This window comes from Somniosus microcephalus, chromosome 2 (genome assembly GCF_052327205.1).
Source record: "Somniosus microcephalus isolate GS21.2 chromosome 2, FLI_Smic_1.0, whole genome shotgun sequence".
Taxonomy (NCBI): Eukaryota; Metazoa; Chordata; class Chondrichthyes; order Squaliformes; family Somniosidae; genus Somniosus; species Somniosus microcephalus.
Genome location: NC_140988.1, coordinates 107,818,022 through 107,837,575, shown reverse-complemented (window position 1 = coordinate 107,837,575; position 19,554 = coordinate 107,818,022). Strand labels below are relative to the sequence as shown.

At 43.1% G+C, this 19,554-nt stretch overlaps 1 protein-coding gene across 3 annotated transcripts in view; it reads left to right on the top strand.

Annotated features, from left to right (window-relative positions):
• The window catches only part of LOC147122874 (protein transport protein Sec24B-like), a 132,740-nt gene that overhangs the window by 78,862 nt on the left and 34,324 nt on the right, over positions 1-19,554 (top strand). For all 3 annotated transcript variants that reach the window (XM_085961654.1, XM_085961664.1, XM_085961647.1), the window contains 4 exons: positions 3,392-3,598; positions 11,700-11,823; positions 15,129-15,287; positions 16,961-17,134. In XM_085961654.1, coding sequence (XP_085817780.1) covers positions 3,392-3,598; positions 11,700-11,823; positions 15,129-15,287; positions 16,961-17,134 — 664 coding nt within the window. The remainder of the gene's footprint in view (positions 1-3,391; positions 3,599-11,699; positions 11,824-15,128; positions 15,288-16,960; positions 17,135-19,554) is intronic.

The window sequence follows — 19,554 nt, the reverse complement described above, 5'->3', positions numbered from 1 at the left end:
GATATTTACTGAGGCACAATCTTGGATTAGGGAGGAGGAGTTATAGTTGGGTGAACCTGGAAAGAAGAAAGAAAGAAAGACTTGCATTTATATAGCGCCTTTCATGACCACCGGACGTCTCAAAGCGCTTTTCAGCCAATGAAATACTTTTTGGAGTGTAGTCACTGTTGTAATGTGGGAAACGGAAGGATGTGTTTGAATTTTTATTCCCGCGTTATGGGGGAGGGGGAAGCAGAGACATCATGGGGGTGGTGGGGTGGTCAGTGATTGCGGGGATGTCGGGAGGAAAAAGTGGAGATGGGGAGTCGGACAGATCGCCGGATTTGGGGGGGGGTGGGGTGGGGGGGTGATCGCGGGGGGGCGTCAGGGCGAGATCGTAGAGGTGGGGGTGGTGAGTTTACAGGGTTAGCTTGTCACGCCTTGGTAAACACTCCTCCTCACTGGCCCACAAGCAGTGCTGTAAAGGCACTTACCTTATGGATCCAGTCCTTCTCGCCTCCTTTTACCTGCTGGGTTTCCTGAGGCCTGGGAAGCCTGGCTGACAGCAGTTAAAAATAGAAATCTTGTTAAAATGGAGACACATAGCCACCTCAAAATGTTTCAACCCACCTCCTGAGAGCGAATTGGTCACCTGTCCCTTATCCTGCATCCATTAAAACCGGAAGTAGACAGGTTGGGTTCAGATTTGAAATTAACATTTTAACTTCCCACCCAACCCAAACCCACCTATTCAAGTTGGTTTTCTGAGGTTAAAATTGCCCCCAATTATGCAGATGTGTCAGTCGACCCTCAGTAAGCAAATGTTTCAGATGGCTTTAAATACTTGAACCAGTCTTTGGACGAGGGAGGAAGCTCGCCTTATTTGAATGCAGGGAAGGCCAGGAGGAGGATGGTGCACAGGGACCAGCCATGGTACAGGAGCCACTGCAGCCAGGGAGACAGATACAGGCAGCACTCATTGACCAGTGCTTCTAGTGAGCTCTGTTGTGTGCTGTAACATTCTGTTAGCTGGTTTACAAGTTTCGTTATGCTTCAGAATTGCATGTTTAATATGTACTTCCTTACCTGCATAATAAAAGAACAATACAAAATATGTAATATAAGTGACACCATTTTATTTAGTGAATTAGTGCGTATGAGTGTGATATTCAAGTTGGTTTTCTGAGGTTGTAACTTGTATGTATAGCTTGTTTATATGCCTTAATCATATGTGCCTCTCCAGTTGAGTGAGTAACAGTAGCGCTTGACTTCAGATAAGTGGCTCGCTGCTTGGGATTCAGAAACCCCAACTATCTGCATCTGTGCCTAATTATGATATGTCTATTACAGTGCCAGGGATGTTGTAGTTGCTTGAGACCACCAGTTAAAATGGAATTTGTAAATAAGGGGTACTTGGCCCTGGTCCTTGGTAACCATCAACATATTTTTGTTGTAAATGTTAATATATTTAACTATATTCTTCTCAAGTAAGATAAACATGTTCATATTTAAAGAGCGGATAGGGCCAGATTGACAACAGAGCAGCCTTTAAAACTAGGATTCGGAGTTCAGGGAGGTGATCGCCCTGCAATCTTACTGGAAACTGCCAAGGAAGCAGGGAAGGATGATCTCCTTTCAGTATTGCTTCCTACTTTGTAAATTGCACAGTAATCCACTCTGAACGGTGATTGGGTGGAGGTAAAGAGTCCTCAGGTTGAGAGGGAATGGTAATTGGACTAGAAAGCTGAAATAAAATCATATCCTGTTTGGATTGTATTTCAAAAAGTTTGCCATTTTCTATCTGTCATAATTGCTCATCAGACTGGTTTATAGGAAAAATAATCCAAATGAACTATGAAAAATCTAAAACCAATGTATATTTATTTTAAAACTGACATCCAATCAATGTACTGCCTAATAGAAACAAGCTATCACGCACTGATGTATTAGTGACTCAAAAAACTTATTTCTCAATTTAAAATGTTAGCACAATCTAGAAATTAGGTCTGTAAATTATACTTAATTCCTTTTTGATTACATTCCGTAACACATCTTTGCTGAGATGCATACAAATATTTGATCAGTGGATGAACATCACAAAGAAATATGTGCAACAAAATTCAGATTTTTTTTTAACACAGGCACAAGCACAGTGATTGCAGGGTGTTGATGTATTATTTAATGAGCATGGTTAAACATTAAAACCTGGATATGAATTGCCAATCTAGTCAAAATATAAGTTGCTAGGTTTTGTTTTTAAAGATTAAAAAAAAATTCTCCCTCCTTTCATTGCTTTCTGTGGGTTCCCTCCAGTACCTAACTCAAGTACCTGTTCATGTGCGAGTCTTGACAGTAAGAGTGGCAATCTTGTTCTTATCTGGTATTCATGCATGCTCACTTCTCACACAGGTCATTGAGTAGCAATTGCGAGCTGAAAGCCTGGTTGTTTTGTTTTCTCTCTGCTTCTCCTCCTTCCACTTCCAGCCCAGGACAAGCACCTCTACCACCATGCAACCGAGATCAGCCAACTTGATCTATACGGTTCAGCTACTCATCACTGGATAAACTTGCTGGGCTATCAAGGGAGCCCTTAAATGCTTTCCTAACAATCTGAGTTTATAGGAAAGAAAATATACCCACTACTAATAAACAAAAACTGGTTCACACAAATGCCCATTGGGATTTTCAGGTACATAAACAACATAATTATATATTTTTTTAAATGTCTAAATCAAAGAGGGCTTCTCTACTGACAGAAGCACGGGTGCAGTAAATTCTGTGAAAACACCAAAGGAAGGAGCTTAATGCTTGAGGGATTTTACATAGAAAAATTCATTCTGTTAAAGGAACAAAAAACAAACATGGAAAAATGTATCCTTTATTTCCCCTGTGTGTAATTACCACAGAAGGCAGCTGTTTTATTGGTTCCGTATCTATGTGCCTGTCTTTGATGACTTCTTGTTGTGAAGTTGGTATCATCTGGTATGTCCAAAACCCACTGCCTGTCCCTTGCCTCCTCTCCAGTAGCATAACGACACAGAGCAAGGTATTCCTTGCTCTTATTTTTTGGGTATATAAAACAATCTGACCCATTTTTATTGCTGGAGGAATTTATAGAGTACTCTACTGGATCTCCTACAGACACAGTGTATAATAACGCTGCAGAATTATCCTGAAGTATTTCATTGAATGTCCCCTTTTAGTTCCGCTCCATGAAATATGCAGAAAAGTCACTGGTACATCGTCAGGCTTCTTGATTGTGTAATTGTCATTAATGTTTAATGTCACTTGAATGTTACTGAGGAGAAAATGATTACTGTAGATTTTTGTTAAACATTTGTGCCAACAGCTGCATAAAATATACTCTCTTTTTAATCCTGAGAAGTCTGACATGCGTTTGTTTTATTTGCAGCTTGTTAAAGATTTACTGAAAGTATTGCCCACAATGTTCACCAGTACACGAGAGACCCATAGTGCACTGGGGCCTGCTCTGCAGGCTGCATTTAAACTTATGTCTGCGACAGGGGGACGTATATCTGTGTTTCAGACACAGCTACCATCTGTAGGTGTGGGTTGTCTTCATTCAAGGGAAGATCCTAACCAGAGATCCACCACAAAGGTAATTGGTCTTTCATGCCAAAAGGGAAAGAATCTTACTTTGAAAGTAATATATAGGTGATTATGCCTCACTGCACACTCCGTTAACTGAAATCAAGGTTTTGGGGCCCTATCAGTGACATCAAAGATTCTCTGAGGCCTTCAGAAAGTGAAAACAAGGAGAAGTAATAGGGTGGGCAGCAGAACAATTCAGAACTGTTGTCCTTTAGGAATAGGGTTGCTAATTCTGGTTGGACCTATTCCTGGGGGTTCAGTCACATGACATTCGCTGCAGTCTGCAAATGTTACTGCATTTATTTAATGGCTTGATATTCCACAATGTAAATGGTGCCATATTCTGGAAATGCTTCCTAGATTAAACATGAGCACACGTAAACTTGTAGCACACATGCTACATTTAAGCTTGAACATACTTAATGTTTTATTATCCACACGCATGTAATATGTTCCAACATTCCTGGTTTAAACATAGAATAGCCAACCCTCCCCGATTGCCCAGGTGTCTCCCGAAATGATAAATCGATCTCCCAGGCGTTGCTGCTGGCAACCTGGGAGTAAAGAACTTCAGCATTCTGGTTCACACAAGAATGCTTCCAACTGCCCGAATTCAATTCCTGTCTTGCACCATTCTACCTGCCTCCATGGAGCTGGATGAGCTCTATCACCGGATTCAGCATTTCCCCGCTGGAGCGTCCATCGTGACTGGCCTCTGGTCCTGCTCCCGCTGCCCTTTGTATTTGCTGGAAAGGCAGCTTACTGCACTCTCTATGAAGTTACGGGAGTGGAGCAGCAGCAGCCACAAGGGAATTTGCTGTGCCTGCAGCATCCTGCCTTGCTTGCTTTATTGATGAGATTGGGAGCCATAATTTTACTTGCACGATGTGGCAAGCGAGTAATTGATGAATATGATTTTGATGAGTTAAAGCTTATGTAACTTTACCGTGTAAAATGGAGCGGGCCAGATATTACTGATAGAAGGCAAGGATACCCGCTGCATATCAGCCTTAATTCGCTACCTCTTCACTTTTATCCCACGCTAATGGGTCCTTTTTTTTTAAACCAAGCAATTTTTACCTTAACTGAGTGTAAAATGCTCCAACTGTATAACTATTACATGAACTAGAACTTTGGTTTTAGATTCTGATATGCCTTTGATAATTGTTTCATTTAAATTATTAATTCCATTCATTAACTGTGGTCATTTTTTTCTCTGGAATATTATTCAGAAAATTGTTCTTAAATTTTGGCACCCTAACAGTGTAATTTTCCTCATGCAGATGTGTAAATTGATCATTTAATAAGCAAAAGTATATCTCAACTGTTGTAAAAACGCCTCCCTGGAATAATTGGTTCTATTTCCTATGGATATTTGTGCAATAGTTTCTTACTGTCAATTTTCTGAATTTAACTCGACATGCTTTTGATTACAATTTGTTTTTTTAAAATTTAATCAAGAACCCATAGGGGTTAGATTCTGAAATGCTTTTGATAATTATTTCATCCAAATTGACAGTTCGGGCCATAGTGAACCGGAATGTGGAAGGACTTTTCTCCTGGATCACCAGCAGTAGTGCCCGGGAAATTGATCTTACATTACGGGAGTCTCCCGGGCAATCTGGGAGGGTTGGCAATCTTATTTAGCTTCCTCGTGGAGCTGTACATGAATTACTGTCTAACACAATGTAAGCAATCTAGGAGGGTGGAGTTTCTCATCACCTGCAAGAAATCTGAATCTGGAACCTTTGCTGGACGATTCTTTTTATAGGTGCTTGGTCTCCGACCCTCCTGAGCAAAGTTTCCTTACCATTCCATTGTTTTGGTACTGGGCAGCTACAACGATTTATTTAAAAATCAGTTATATGTAGATCACAGGCCGATGGAAGTGCTGGCACTTCAGGAGACCATTACGACTGCATTTTCTTGACTTGAGATTCCCAAATTCCTTTCCATTGTCCTGGAACATGAAGATTCATCAGGCGATATTGGTGGCTCTAACTGGTGATCTCAGTAGATTAGTATATAACTGATGCGCTATCAATTACTCATGAAAGACTGAGAGTTAAGAGAGTAACTAAAGGCTTTTATTAGCAAAGAACAGAGCATGCCTCTCGTGGTTGACTGGGTTCCAAGAAGGCAGGGGGCTGCAGGTCAATCACCTTTATACCTGGGCCTGTGTGGGTGGAGCCAGCCGAGACATGTTGAGGCATGCATAGGTACAACAGTGTGTAACAACAACAACAACAACAACAGTGGTTTACCACATTCACCCCTTGTTTAAAATTGAGTCCGGCGGGGTGAAGTGTACTAAAGGTTCGTGTAAGTAAGTCTATCAGGTGGCCTTGTATGCCGTCCTGATCGTCGTGGTGGCGGCGGTGATGGTGCAGCATCCAACGTTGAGTCTGGCGTCTCATTGAGTGGTTGGGTGGTCAATGACGGGTCCTGGGGCTGCGGCATGCCGTCTAGCGGGGTTAGGTTGTGGGTAGTGGTGGATGGCAATGGTAGTGTTTCAGGGGCACCCAAAGGTGCGAGATCTCGTATGGGGGCTGTGTCCTCCCGCCCGTCCGGGTACGCTACATAAGCGTACTGGGGGTAGGCGTGAGTAGTGGTGGATGGCGAGGGGGGTGTTTCGGGAGCACCCGAAGGTGCGAGGTCTCGTATGGAGACTGTGTCCTCCCGCCCGTCCGGGTACACCACGTAAGCATACTGAGGGTTGGCATGGAGGAGGCTCACCCTCTCGACCAGGGTGTCCGTCTTATGGGACCTCACGTGCTTCCGCAGTAGGACGGGTCCTGGAGAAGTCAGCCATGTCGGTAACGAGATCCCCGATGTGGACTTCCTGGGGAAGGAGAACATTCTCTCGTGAGGGGTAGCATTGGTGGCTGTACAGAGCAGTGACCGAATGGAATGGAGCGCCGCAGGGAGGACTTCCTGCCAGCGAGAGGTCGGAAGGCCCTTAGATTTCAAGTTTAAAAGGACTGCCTTCCAGACCGTCGCATTCTCCCTTTCCACCTGGCCATTCCCCCGGGGGTTGTAGCTGGTGGTCCTGCTTGCAGCGATACCTCTCGAGAGCAGGTACTGCTGGGGTTCGTCGCTCATAAAGGATGAGCCCCTGTCGCTATGAATATAGCTAGGGAAACCGAACAAGGCGAAGAGGTCATTCAGACATTTAATGACCGTGGTACTGGTCATGTCTGAGCAAGGGATGGGAAACGGGAGTACTCCTCAATTATGTTGAGGAAGTACACATTGCGGTCGGAGGAGGGGAGGGGCCCTTTAAAATCGACGCTCAGCCGTTCAAAGGGGCGCGTGGCTTTGATCAGGCTTGCTCTGTCTGGTCTATAAAAATGCGGTTTGCACTCGGCACAGATTTGGCAGGTCATGGTCCTGACCTCCTCGATGGAGTAGGGCAGGTTACGGGATTTGATGAAGTGAAAAAACCTGGTGACCCCCGGGTGGCAGAGGTCATTGTGGAGGGTCTTCAGTCTATTGACCTGCGCGTTGGCGCATGTACCACGTGATAGGGCATCTGGGGGCTCATTGAGTTTCCCGGGCCGGTACAAGATATCGTAATTGTAGGTGGAGAGTTCGATTCTCCACCTCAAGATCTTGTCGTTCTTGATTTTGCCCCTCTGCTTATTATTAAACATAAAAGCTACTGAACGCTGGTCAGTGAGCAGGGTAAATCGTTTTCCGGCCAGGTAATGCCTCCAATGTCGCACAGCTTCCACAATGGCCTGGGCCTCCTTTTCGACAGAGGAGTGTCGAATCTCGGGGTCCTGGAGGGTCCTTGAGAAAAAGGCCACGGGTCTCCCCGCCTGGTTGAGGGTTGCAGCTAGGGCAAAGTCGGATGCGTCGCTCTCCACTTGGAAAGGGATGGACTCATCCACTGCGTGCATTGTGGCCTTCGCAATATCTCCTTTTATGAGAGTGAAGGCTGCACAGGCCTCTGCTGTCAGGGGGAAGGAGGTGGACTTGATGAGGGGTCTGGCTTTGTCCGCATAGTTGGGCACCCACTGAGCATAGTACGAGAAAAACCCTAGGCATCTCTTCAGTGCTTTTTGGCAGTGGGGGAGGGGGAGCTCCATAAGGGGGCGCATCCTGTCGGGGTCGGGGCCGATGACTCCGTTCTCCACTACACAGCCAAGAATGGCTAGGCGCTTGGTACGAAACATACATTTGTCCTTGTTGTATGTTAGGTTCAGCCGCTGGGCCGTACGGAGGAATTTCTCTAGATTAACATCATGGTCCTGCTGGTAGCAGCTGCAGATGGTGACGTTGTCTAGATAGGGGAAAGTGGCCTGGAGCGCGTTCTGGTCAACCATCCGGTCCATCTCCCGTTGGAAGACTGAAACCCCGTTGGTGACGCCGAAGGGAACTCTGAGGAAGTGGTAGAGACGACCGTCAGCTTCAAAAGCTGTGTACTGGCGGTCCTCAGCCCTGATGGGGAGCTGATGGTATGCCGACTTCAGATCAATCGTTGAGAACACCCGGTATTGTGCTATCTGATTGACCATGTCAGATATGCGGGGAAGTGGGTATGCATCTAGCTGGGTGTAGCGATTGATCGTCTGGCTGTAGTCAATAACTAGGCGCTGTTTTTCGCCAGTCTTCACTACCACCACTTGTGCTCGCCATGGGCTGGTGCTACTTTCAATAATCCCTTCCTTCAGGAGTCTTGCTACCTCAGATTTAATGAAGCTCCTATCCCCGGCACTGTAACGCCTGCTTTTGGTAGCGATGGGCTTACAGTCGCAGGTGAGGTTAGCGAACAAGGAGGGGGGGGGGGGGGACTTTAAGGGTGGAGAGGCTGCAAATGGTGCGCGGCGGGCGATTTAAAAGCTGCTGGCTGCAGACTGTGATTGGGGGGAGGGGTCCGTCGTACGCTAATGTGACACCCTTAAGGTTGCACTGAAAATCCAACCCCAGTAGAACGGCAGCGCAAAGATGGGGCAGGACCAGGAGTTTAAAATTTTTGTATTCTGTGCCCCTTACTGAAAGGGTCACTACACAGTAGCCGCTGACTGGGCTTTGGAAGCCAAAGAGATCCGATGTCGCGTCGGCAGGACCAGGAGAGAGTAACTGCGCACCGTGTCGGGGTGGATAAAGCTTTCCGTGCTCCCACTGTCAAAAAGGCAGGTAGTGGCGCAGCCGTTTACCTTAATGTCCATCATGGACCTGGACAGTTGATGAGGGAGAGATTGGTCCAGCGTCACAGAGGCCAGCGTATGGTCGAGCGAGTCGATGTGGTCGTCAGATGAGGCGGTGGTTGAGTCCGGGTCCCCCGTGGTTGAAGTTGGAGACGTCCGAGATGGCGGACAAAATGGCGGCGCCCATGGTCCCGATCCCCACGCGGCTGGGGGAGCCCAAGATGACGGACAAGATGGCTGCCCCCACGGTTCGCACGCGGCGCTGCTGGCATTAGCGGTTTTACCTTTGCAGGCGCTGACATAGTGTCCTTTCTTCCCGCAGCCGGAGCAGGTAGCGTTTCTCGCCGGGCAGCGTGCTCTGGGGTGTTTTGCCCGGCCACAAAAATAAAATTTCTGTGCCTTGGACATCGCAGCAGCAGTTGAAGGTGGCGGTCCCATGACCCAAGGTTGTGGCGTCCACGTTGCGGAGCGGTTAGGGGAGAAGGCGTCCATATTCCTGTGGGCCGCGTCGAGCGAGAGCGCGAGGGACACTGCCTTTCTCAGGTCCATTTCTCCCTTTTCCAACAGTCTCTGCCGGGAGTAGTCAGACCTTAGACCCGCAACAAAAGCATCTCGGATCAGTCCCTCCGTGTGTGCTGCGGCTGATGCTTCTTTGCAATCGCAGTCTCGGCCGAGTATCCGTAGTGCCCGTAGGAAGGCCTCCACCGATTCCCCGGGCTGCTGTCTGCGGGATCTTAAGAGGTGCCGGGCATAGACCGTATTTACCGGGCGTGCGTATTGCCCTTTTAGCAGACCGATAGCCGCCGCGTAGGTCGTCGCGTCCTGGATTATTGTATAAACTTGGTGGCTCACCTTGGAGGCCAGGATTTCCAACTTGTTTTCGTCCAGGGTCACAGTTGAGGCTTGCAGGTAGGCCTCGAAGCAACGCAGCCAATGCGCGAATTTGGTAGCCGAACCCGCTTCTTGGGGGTCTAGGTCCAGGCATGTTGGTCTGAGGGCTCGCAGCAGCTCCTGTTGCTCAGTGTTTGGTGCAGCAGCCTGTTCAGCGTTTGGTGCAGCAGCCTGCTGTTCAGCAAATGTCGACATTTTGTTTTTGCTAATAAAATTGATGCGCTATCAATTACTCATAAAAGACTGAGAGTTAAGAGAGTAACTAAAGGCTTTTATTAGCAAAGAACAGAGCATGCCTCTCGTGGTTGACTGGGTTCCAAGAAGGCAGGGGGCTGCAGGTCAATCACCTTTATACCTGGGCCTGTGTGAGTGGAGCCAGCCGAGACATGTTGAGGCATGCATAGGTACAACAGTGTGGAACAACAACAACAACAACAGTGGTTTACCACAATAACTGGTTGTGCAATTGCCTCTTGGAAGTAGGCACCATGGGTAAAACAATTGAATTGATTATTAGGAATAAATTTGAGAATTATTTGTGCAATAATAACCCAGTAAACAGACAAAAAGTTCCAAAGGGGAAGATCCTGCCTGACTATCTTCTTGACTTTGTTGAGAAAGTGACTTATGAAATGCACTGTGGGAAGAGCTAGGATGTTGTGTGTTTAGACTTGCAAAAAGTGTTTGACAAAATCTTGTATAAAAGGTCACGGTCAAAGCAGTGGGTATCCATCGTAAGTCTTGGGATTGGATTAGAAATTGAAGAGTAAAAGGGCAGAATGGGAGGAAGTGTGAATTGGTGTACCTTGGTGTACCTAATTCACATTCACTTGGATTCAGAAACTCAATACAAATTGTTTAGATTTGTAGATAATGTCAAAATGGAGGGGCAATTGAATCTGAGAAGGCAGCTTGGGAGCCACAAAATGAGTTGGATAAAATACTTAAGTGGCAGGTCAATGGCAGGTGAAATTTAATATGGACAAATGTAAGGTACTGCACGTAGAAATAAAAAATGAGTGACATAAGTACTTCTCAAATGGTGATGAAATAGCTAAAAATGAAGTAGAGATGTCGAGGGTCTTTAGTATACTTTGCACTCAATATGTCCAACCACTGCAGAGCAGCAATCAAATTGTTTAGGATCTCTGGGCTCAAATGGACTGGAAAAACTTAGACTTTGCAACCGTCAAAGAAGTTGACTGAGGTAGAAACAGAATTTTTTTTATACAGTACAGGAGGAAGCCCATCAGCTCTCTACAAATGCCATCCAATTACTCTAGTTTCCCTTTCTCCATATACCTTTTTATTTTTCAAATATTTATTGACTTGCTTTTTAAATGCTATGATGGATTCTTCTGCATTCCAAGTCCTGACAATCTTCTGTATAAGAAAAATAGAATTCTCCTAACCTCTTCATTCTTCTGGTGATGATCATAAATCTATGCCCTCTAATTACCAACTCATCGATCAGTGGAAATAGGATTTGCCTGCTGAATTATTAAAACCCCTCGGGCAGTGGACAGGCAGAGCGAAGCATGTAGGATTTTTCTGATGAATGAGCCAAGATGGACCAAATGGCCTTCCTTGTCAATATTTATTTTGTGATGTGGTGACTGATGTTTCTCATCAGTTATGGTGCTCACCTTCTAGCTACCCATGGGGTCAACTACAAGCCATTGAGTACACGAATGAACAGACTTTGGGCTTTGTGGCTGGCCCTGCTGTCTTTCAGAGGTTCTACTTCCAAAGCTCAATGCCGCTCACAAAGATGTTTTTTAACAACAAACAAACAAGAAAGAATTAAATCTTCACAACAAGAGTTTGTGATCTAGCAGTGATGTGGCCCTTATAGTGGGGGTGGGGAGATCACATGGATATCATGTGGTTGCCCCAAGCTAAAGCTCTTAACGAGGCAATCCTAACGGTTTTCCCGTTCTGATGTCTGTAATACTCAGTATGATAAAGACCTTATGAAGGCAGGTAATGCTATTTTCACAGTTATTTTACAGTTTAATGAGAGTCTGAAATATCTCTGAGATGCTAACTTTCATTTCAATTAAGGGCGTACAGCACCTTGGTCCGGCCACAGACTTCTATAAAAAGCTTGCTTTGGACTGTTCAGGCCAGCAGGTGGCAGTGGATCTGTTTCTATTGAGTGGACAATATACTGACATGGCTTCACTTGGTAAGAGAACATTTTTCATTACCATTAAATGATTTATATAATATACCTGTCAAATGAATAAAGAATGACTTCTTTTGAACCAACAGGGACAGTATTGTTCAAACCCCAAATGTTTTTAAAAAAAATTGTCTCAACGTTTTCTCAGATCCAAGCATTTTTAAAATTTAATTAGGCTGTGTATTATGCATTGAATTTATCAAATATAAACATGTAGCTATTTAAAACCCAAAAGTACCAATTGACAGAGGGTTGATGTGGTGTACATGGTCTTCCAAAAGGCGTTTGATAAAGTGCCACATAATAGGCTTGCCAGCAAAGTTGAAGCCCATGGAATAAAAGGGACAGTGGCAGTATAGATACGAGATTGACTAAGTGACAGGAAACAGAGAGTAATGGTGAACGGTTGTTTTTCAGGCTGGAGGAAGGTACACAGTGGTGTTCCCCAGGGGTCGGTACTAAGACCACTGCTTTTCTCTTGATATATATTAATGACTTGGACTTGGGTATACAGGGCACAATTTCAAAATTTGCAGATGACACAAAACTTGGAAGTATAGTGAACAGTGAGGAGAATAGTGATAGACTTCAAGAGGACATAGACAGTCTGGTGGAATGGGCGGACACGTGGCAGATGAAATTTAACGTAGAAAAGTGCGAAGTGATGCATTTTGGTAGGAAGAATGAGGAGAGGCAACATAAACTAAAGAGTACAATTCTAAAGTGGGTGCATGAACAGAGACCTGGGGGTATATGTGCACAAATTGTTGAAGGTGGCAGGGCAGGTTGAGAAAGCGGTTAAAAAAGGATACGGGATCCTCGGCTTCATAAATAGAGGCATAGAGTACAAAAGCAAGGAAGTTATGATGAACCTTTATAAAACACTGGTCCGACCTCAACTGGAGTATTGTGTCCAATCCTGGGCACTGCACTTTAGGAAGATGTGAAGGCCTTAGAGAGGGTGCAGAAAAGATTTACAAGAATGGTTCCAGGGATGAGGGACTTCAGTTACATGGATAGACTGGAGAAGCTGGGTTTGTGTTCCTTAGAGCAGAGAAGATTGAGAGGAGATTTGCTAGAAGTGTTCAAAATCATGGGGGATCAAGACAGAGTAGATAGAGAGAAACTGTTCCCATTGGCAGAAGGGTCACGAACCAGAGGACACAGATTTAAGGTGATTGACAGAAGAACCAAAGGCGACATGAGGAAAAACTTTTTTACTCAGCAAGTGGTTAGGATCTGGAATGCACTGCCTGAAAGGGTGGTGGAGGCAGACTCGATCGTGGTTTTCAAAGGGGAATTGGATAAGTGCCTGAAGGGGAAATCATTTGCAGGGCTACGGGGGCAGGGCGGGGGAGTGGGACTAGCTGAAGTGCTATTGCAGAGAGCTGGCACGGGCTCGATGGGCCGAATGGCCTCCTTCTGTGCTGTAACCATTCTATGAATCTATAACATTAAAACATTAGAGAATGTAATTTATTGAAGCCGTCTCAAGACTGCACTCTGAAACTCTAACCATCACTAAATTTAGGTCAGAAGGTAAAAGTACAGTCATAGAAAAGGTGTTATGGTGCGTGGGTCACATACTACGCAGGAAGGTGTGGCATCATGGTTGAACAACAAGCTGTTATGCAACATTTGTTGATAGAAGCACATAAGTTGTGTTACCAGTTTTCTATCTCCATAGTATCAATTGGTTTTAATAATATGAGCATCTACTAATTAAAACTCCGGTGGAGTTCTGGCACATCTTTAACAGAGTGGGCATTCTGCCCACCCAAGGATGTGCCCCTCACCGACCCATTTTTCTGGGATCGGGCTATTTTTCATAATGGGGCAGTTTCTGTGTTATGCTGGGGAGCCTTCATGGGGCGGGGGGTGATCTCTGTGGCAGGTGAAAAGGGGGAGGCTTTTTTTTCAAATTTCAAAGTGCAGGATTGGAGATTTGAATCGATTGTCTTGCATTCAATGCAACTCTGTTCAGAGGATTTAAAATGTAAACCTGTCCCCTGCCAGCCAAAGTGACATTGATGTTCCTTGTGCGCTACATTGATGAGGTGCAAATGAGGGGAAATACATTATATGATGCATTCCTGTTATTTGTATCTAATTATAATTTGCCTACCCATATTTGAGCAGGCGTATTATACACCTGATGTCACTTTGGGGAGCTGGTGTAACTCAAATATAAAATCTTGCCCCAAATGTTAATTGCTTAATGTGGGCTTTACTGCATTTATGTAATGTAATATTTTTTTAATCATTTATTGTATTGCTGTTTTCATTTTGTTATAGAACAAACTGATTGAAGGATACAGGAACAAGTTATGAGTGAAGTTATAAAATAAGAAATAAAATGGCTGTCCAATAAAGCACGCTAAATAGTATTTGTTCTTTATTTGGGTAACTTGCCATTAGTTATGTTCTTCACTTAAAATAGATTGTGTTTCAGAAACTATGCATCTGAGTAAGTTGATTTGAATTAATGGAATAGGCTGAGGAATTTGGTTGCAAGGGACGTTGAAGTGGGGAGCATTAGAATTTAGTACAGGTCTTCCCAGTTCACTCCTTTTTGGTTTACATCCAATAAGGAAATCCTCTGCTGTTTTGAGTGTAATATCTCAGAAATTACTTGCTTAGCCTGTAGCTGCTCCGAACTTTGTCATCAACTTTTTTGTGGTTTGTGAGAAGAATTGTGCACTTTACAGTGGCCTGATAACTCCGATTATCCATGGCCCCCAGTAAATCCTTTATATTCTGTATATAATGGCACATAAGCATCACATTTGCTGAAAATTTGACTCCTGTCTTTACCATTCATAATGGTAATCTCCAAAAGCAAAATCCTGAAATAAAAAAGAGCAAAAAAACCCAGAGATAAACCAAAGGGAAAGTAAGATAAAGGGATAAGAAGATTGAAAGGAAAGAAAACAGAAATAGTAAATCGAACAAATTAGAAAAATTACGCAGGAGAAATAAAGATAGAAAAGAAGACCAGTAAAATAATAAATAATTAAAATAAGGATTCTTTTGAAATTATACATTTGTTGCAAGGAAAATTATTCAGCTGAAAAAATAATTTTGTATGTTAGCAGGACCTATCATTGCTTTAGTAAATTCGTTATTTTTATGTTATATCTTTCAGAAATATTACTGTACTACGTTGACATACATGCATACTCTAATGTAATTAAAATGTTGAGAAGAAATGACATGTGTTGATTTCTCACCAATTTGCATATTCACTACCAGTGACTAGCAGCAAATTTTAAATCTATTTTGTTACAAATATTGTTGTGTTTTCACAGCTTGTATGTCAAAATACTCTGCTGGATCAATCTTCTATTATCCATCATTCCATCACATTCACAATCCTGCCCAGGTAGAGAAGTTTCAGAAAGATCTCAAACGTTACCTCATTAGAAAAATTGGCTTTGAGGCAGTTATGAGGATACGCTGTACTAAAGGTAATATTTTATTCTGTACATGTGTTTGTGTTAGTTATATGGGCTACTTGTATTCTTGTTACACTGATTATTACATAATTCTTTACTTGAACATTTATCATTGTATTGTAAAAAAGAAAATACATTTATAGCGCATTTCACGACCTCCGGACATCCCAAGCACTTTACAGCTAATGAAGTGCTTTTGAAGTGTAGTCACTGTTGTAATATAGGAAACGTGGCAACACAGCAAGTTTCCACAAACAGGGCATTGTGATGATGACCAGATAATCTGTTTTTGTGATGTTGATTGAGGACACTGGGGAAAACTCCCCTGCTCTTCTCCGAATAGTGCCATGGGATCGTTTACATCCACCTGAGAGAGCAGACGAGGCCTCAGTTTATTGTTTCATCTGAAAGATGGCATCTCCGACAGTGCAGCACTCCCTCAGTACTACATTGGAGTGTCAGCTTAGATTTTTGTGCTCCAGTCTCTGGAGTGAGACTTGAACCCACAACCTTCTGACTTAGTGGCGAGTGTGCTACCAACTGAGCCATGGTTGACAGCCTCTTGACCCAGATCTCAGTAGAATGAGGATTTTCACCTGGACTTTCCCCAGTTGTACGTAATATGCTGAGCCACAGGGAAGAGGAGAAAATAATTCTGAGCTCAAGTTTACCAAGTCTCTTGCTCACCTTCCAGAGGACAGTTACAGAGCAATATCATAAAAGGCCTTTATAGCAGGCCTGCCCTCTTAATCGGAAATTCATGAGCAGCAGACAGCTAGAATACATTTAAGGCTGTAATACAACGGATAGATTCTGATAACGGTGTATAGATTCATGACGATAATTTTTATTACCAGTGTCAGCTTGGCTCATTTGGTAGCACCCTTGTTTCTGAGCCAAAAGGTTGTCGGTTTAAGCCTCATTTAAGCAAGGAAGTGCAGTACTGAGGAAATGTTGCATTGTCAGAAATGTAATTAATTAGATAAGGTGTTAAATGATGGCTGTGCCAGTTTCAATGTTTCTTGTGTACTTCATCAAATAATGCAATTGGATTTTTTGTTTTTAAGGGCTGGAAATTCTTCCAATGTTCTGGCCAATGTTGCTCCCTCAAGCAGCTCCACCAAAAATAAATTAACTGATCATTCATTTCATTGCTGCCTGTGGAATCTTATTGCAGGCAAAGTGGTTACTGCTTTTTTCTACACAGCAGTCACTGCATTATAAAGTATTTGTGCTTCGAGGCGTTTCCAAGAGATGTAATAGGTGCTGTGCAATGTGAACATTTTTCTTCGCTCGGTCTCAATAATTTCATTTTCTTTCCCTGGACCCTGGAGGGTCTAAAGAGTGTGAAAAATAATAGCGAATGAGGAATAAATAGTTTTTCAGAAATACACGTCTAGTTACTAGAATGAAAAGTTAGTCAGCGTTCAAGTAATTATTCAGGTCCGCCAAGTGATTGCGTTTATCTATTTAATCTGTTTGCCCACGTAATAAGTCAGGTACTTAAAAGAAATTAATTGTGTAAACAATTTTAAAATGTTTCAATGCATTGTATAAGTGCAAGTATGATTAATACAAATTCCCATATACAGCAAATACAAAAAAATGGATTTGCTTTGTGTTACACATCAAGTTATATGTGGAAGCATTAAAGTGCCCAGATAGTAATGATTTCTCATTTACAGGTCTTTCCATTCATACTTTCCATGGAAACTTCTTTGTACGTTCCACTGATCTGCTGTCCCTTGCTAATATAAATCCTGATTCAGGATTTGCAGTGCAAATGTCTATTGAGGAAAGTCTGGTGGACACGTCCATTGTATGTTTTCAGGCTGCTTTGCTTTACACTTCAAGCAAAGGTAGGTGAATGTCTTATTACTTTTTTTTTAAGTATGTTCACATTGGTTGAAAATGTTATGTTCACATTGGTTGATGTAGCTCAGGAAAATCTAAATCAGAGTTTTTATATCCACATTAGTTGTTTTATTCTAAATAATAAAATGTGTATAAGACTTGGTGGAAAGTGTGTTATGTCTAACTAAAACTAGATATTTTTTAAGTATTTGTTTGTATAAATATATATCTTCACCTTCTCCTCCGTGATAAAAATGATGACACATTAAGGCTCAAGTATTTATTATTGAAATGGTAAAAATGTATTCCTAGCCTTATAAACCCTGAGGGATCCAAAGAATGTAAACCATCATACCAATCACGAAAGCTGATTCCTAAATGGCCAAGGTAGCTTTTGTAAATCTTAAAAACATGTATTCCAAATATGATGTACCCCATATTTCAGCTAGACTATTTAATAGGAATACAACTGTTCTCAAATATTGATGTTTCAGTATTCAAAAGAATGCAGGAAAGTCTAGAGAATGTTAACTTAACTGCTGACAGTACATTCATTCTCATTCTTTGGAATTGGTTTAATCTTGACTTACAAATAAGTTATTGCTATCATCCCTTCACGGAAATTCTACTAAGGGCAATTTTGCAAGCCTACATGCTCACTTTTGATGTTCTTGCATGCTGTAGGATGGGTTCTGGTTGGATGTTCTTTGTGTTACACATCAATTGAGACACCAACACGCTACCCAGGGACAACTGCTGAAGTCTGAGGCAAATCAGGCTTCAGTACTGTTGAAGCAGCGATGGATTAGCCTGGGTGCCAAATGCTGGGGATAGGGGTGGTGGGGGCTGAAACCACTGGGTTAGGCTTGTAACTGGTGCTGGAGGAAGTTGTGCGGTGATTGGAAGCACTTCATGTTCCCTCTTCCCAACTGTGCAAGACAATGCAGGGCATAGGTTGGCTGATAGAAATTAATCCCTTTCTGTGAGCATTAGGATCCTGAGGTTTCTGAATTGTCTGGGAAAGAGAGAACTAATAAAATATGATTTTTAAATTTCTGCAGTGTGATTAAACAACAGACTGCTGGTGATCGGGGTGGGGGGAATGAACTAGAGATGCAGCCCAAAATAAAGCCTAAATACAGCAGAGTATGGGAAGATCAGCTGATGGTTTGCTACACGTTTTTTAACGGTACAGTATTTCTAGATGACAGCAGCTAATTGAAGCGAACTTCAGCTGAAGAATCCAGTCAGGTCCAAGATCTGTCCCAATTCTTCCACCCTACAATCAACAACATCTGCCAAATACCAAAATTGAAATTTATGTCACCTCACATTGCAAGATCACCTGCCACTACAGGAATATTCTCTGTACACACACATTTTGTATTTTAATGACTTACAGAAAGTCCTACACACTCTGTCACCCATTTGTCTTTCTTTCCACTGTGATCCCTTAGTGTTTGTCTGAGGGGCTATTTTCCCTCTTCAGAGTATGGCAGTTAGAGATTAGGTCAATTAGTAGCTTACCTCTAGTCTTTCAAATAATCAGGATTGACTGCAAACCAATATGGTGGCTATATTGTGTTTAATCAGAGTTTAAGACGGAATAGAACATGCTAGTTATACAGCAAAAACATACGACCGTGACAAGCAACTAGAACCGGTCCCGATCGGACAGGCAGCTGGCGTGCGGCCTCTCTTCCTCTTGTCTAGAACCTCCGAGTTGGTGAGCATGGGATCACTCTCGAAAGAGCATTCGACCAGCCCAACTTTTGCTTGGCTCTTCCCTCCACTGTCTGTGTGGCCAAGCCCTCGGGGTGTTACTTTTATTCTCTTTTTAGGGGTGGGCCTGAGGCCAAATTATTGACGAGACCAGTTAACCTATAGAGATTCCCCCAAAACCGTAGTAACCAATGGGGCATCAAGTTCTTTGTCTCAATTCTTGGATGAAAGCCCTCCCCTAAAGGGGTCTCATGATCTCAGCCAATTTGTCTTATTGTTTAATCTTTCTGAAGGTTCTTCCTTTGGAATTTGTGTCTTATCTCCCTGGTCCCTATCCTCCCTGGTACAATTGGTACTAGGCCTGGCCTTGTACCCTTTCAATCATGAGGCCCAAGCCAGAGCTGTCCCACTTCAGCCAGTTGCCATCTCACTTTCATATAACAAATTGCTTCATCCTGCGATGGATACCTTAACTCCCCTAAATTCCTTTTATTCTATGTCTTTCTATACTAATTAACTTTTAATTATCTTCACAAGTAGTTTTGTTAAGCTAACTCCAATTCCTACATGAGCATTATATCATGGTTATTAGCAATAATAGAAGAAATGTAGGCATTGAGCATTAGTTGGTCCAGTTAGAGCTACATAAACAAAGTTGAAATTCTAACTTGAAAACAGCAGATAGTTAGCTTGAAAACAAGAT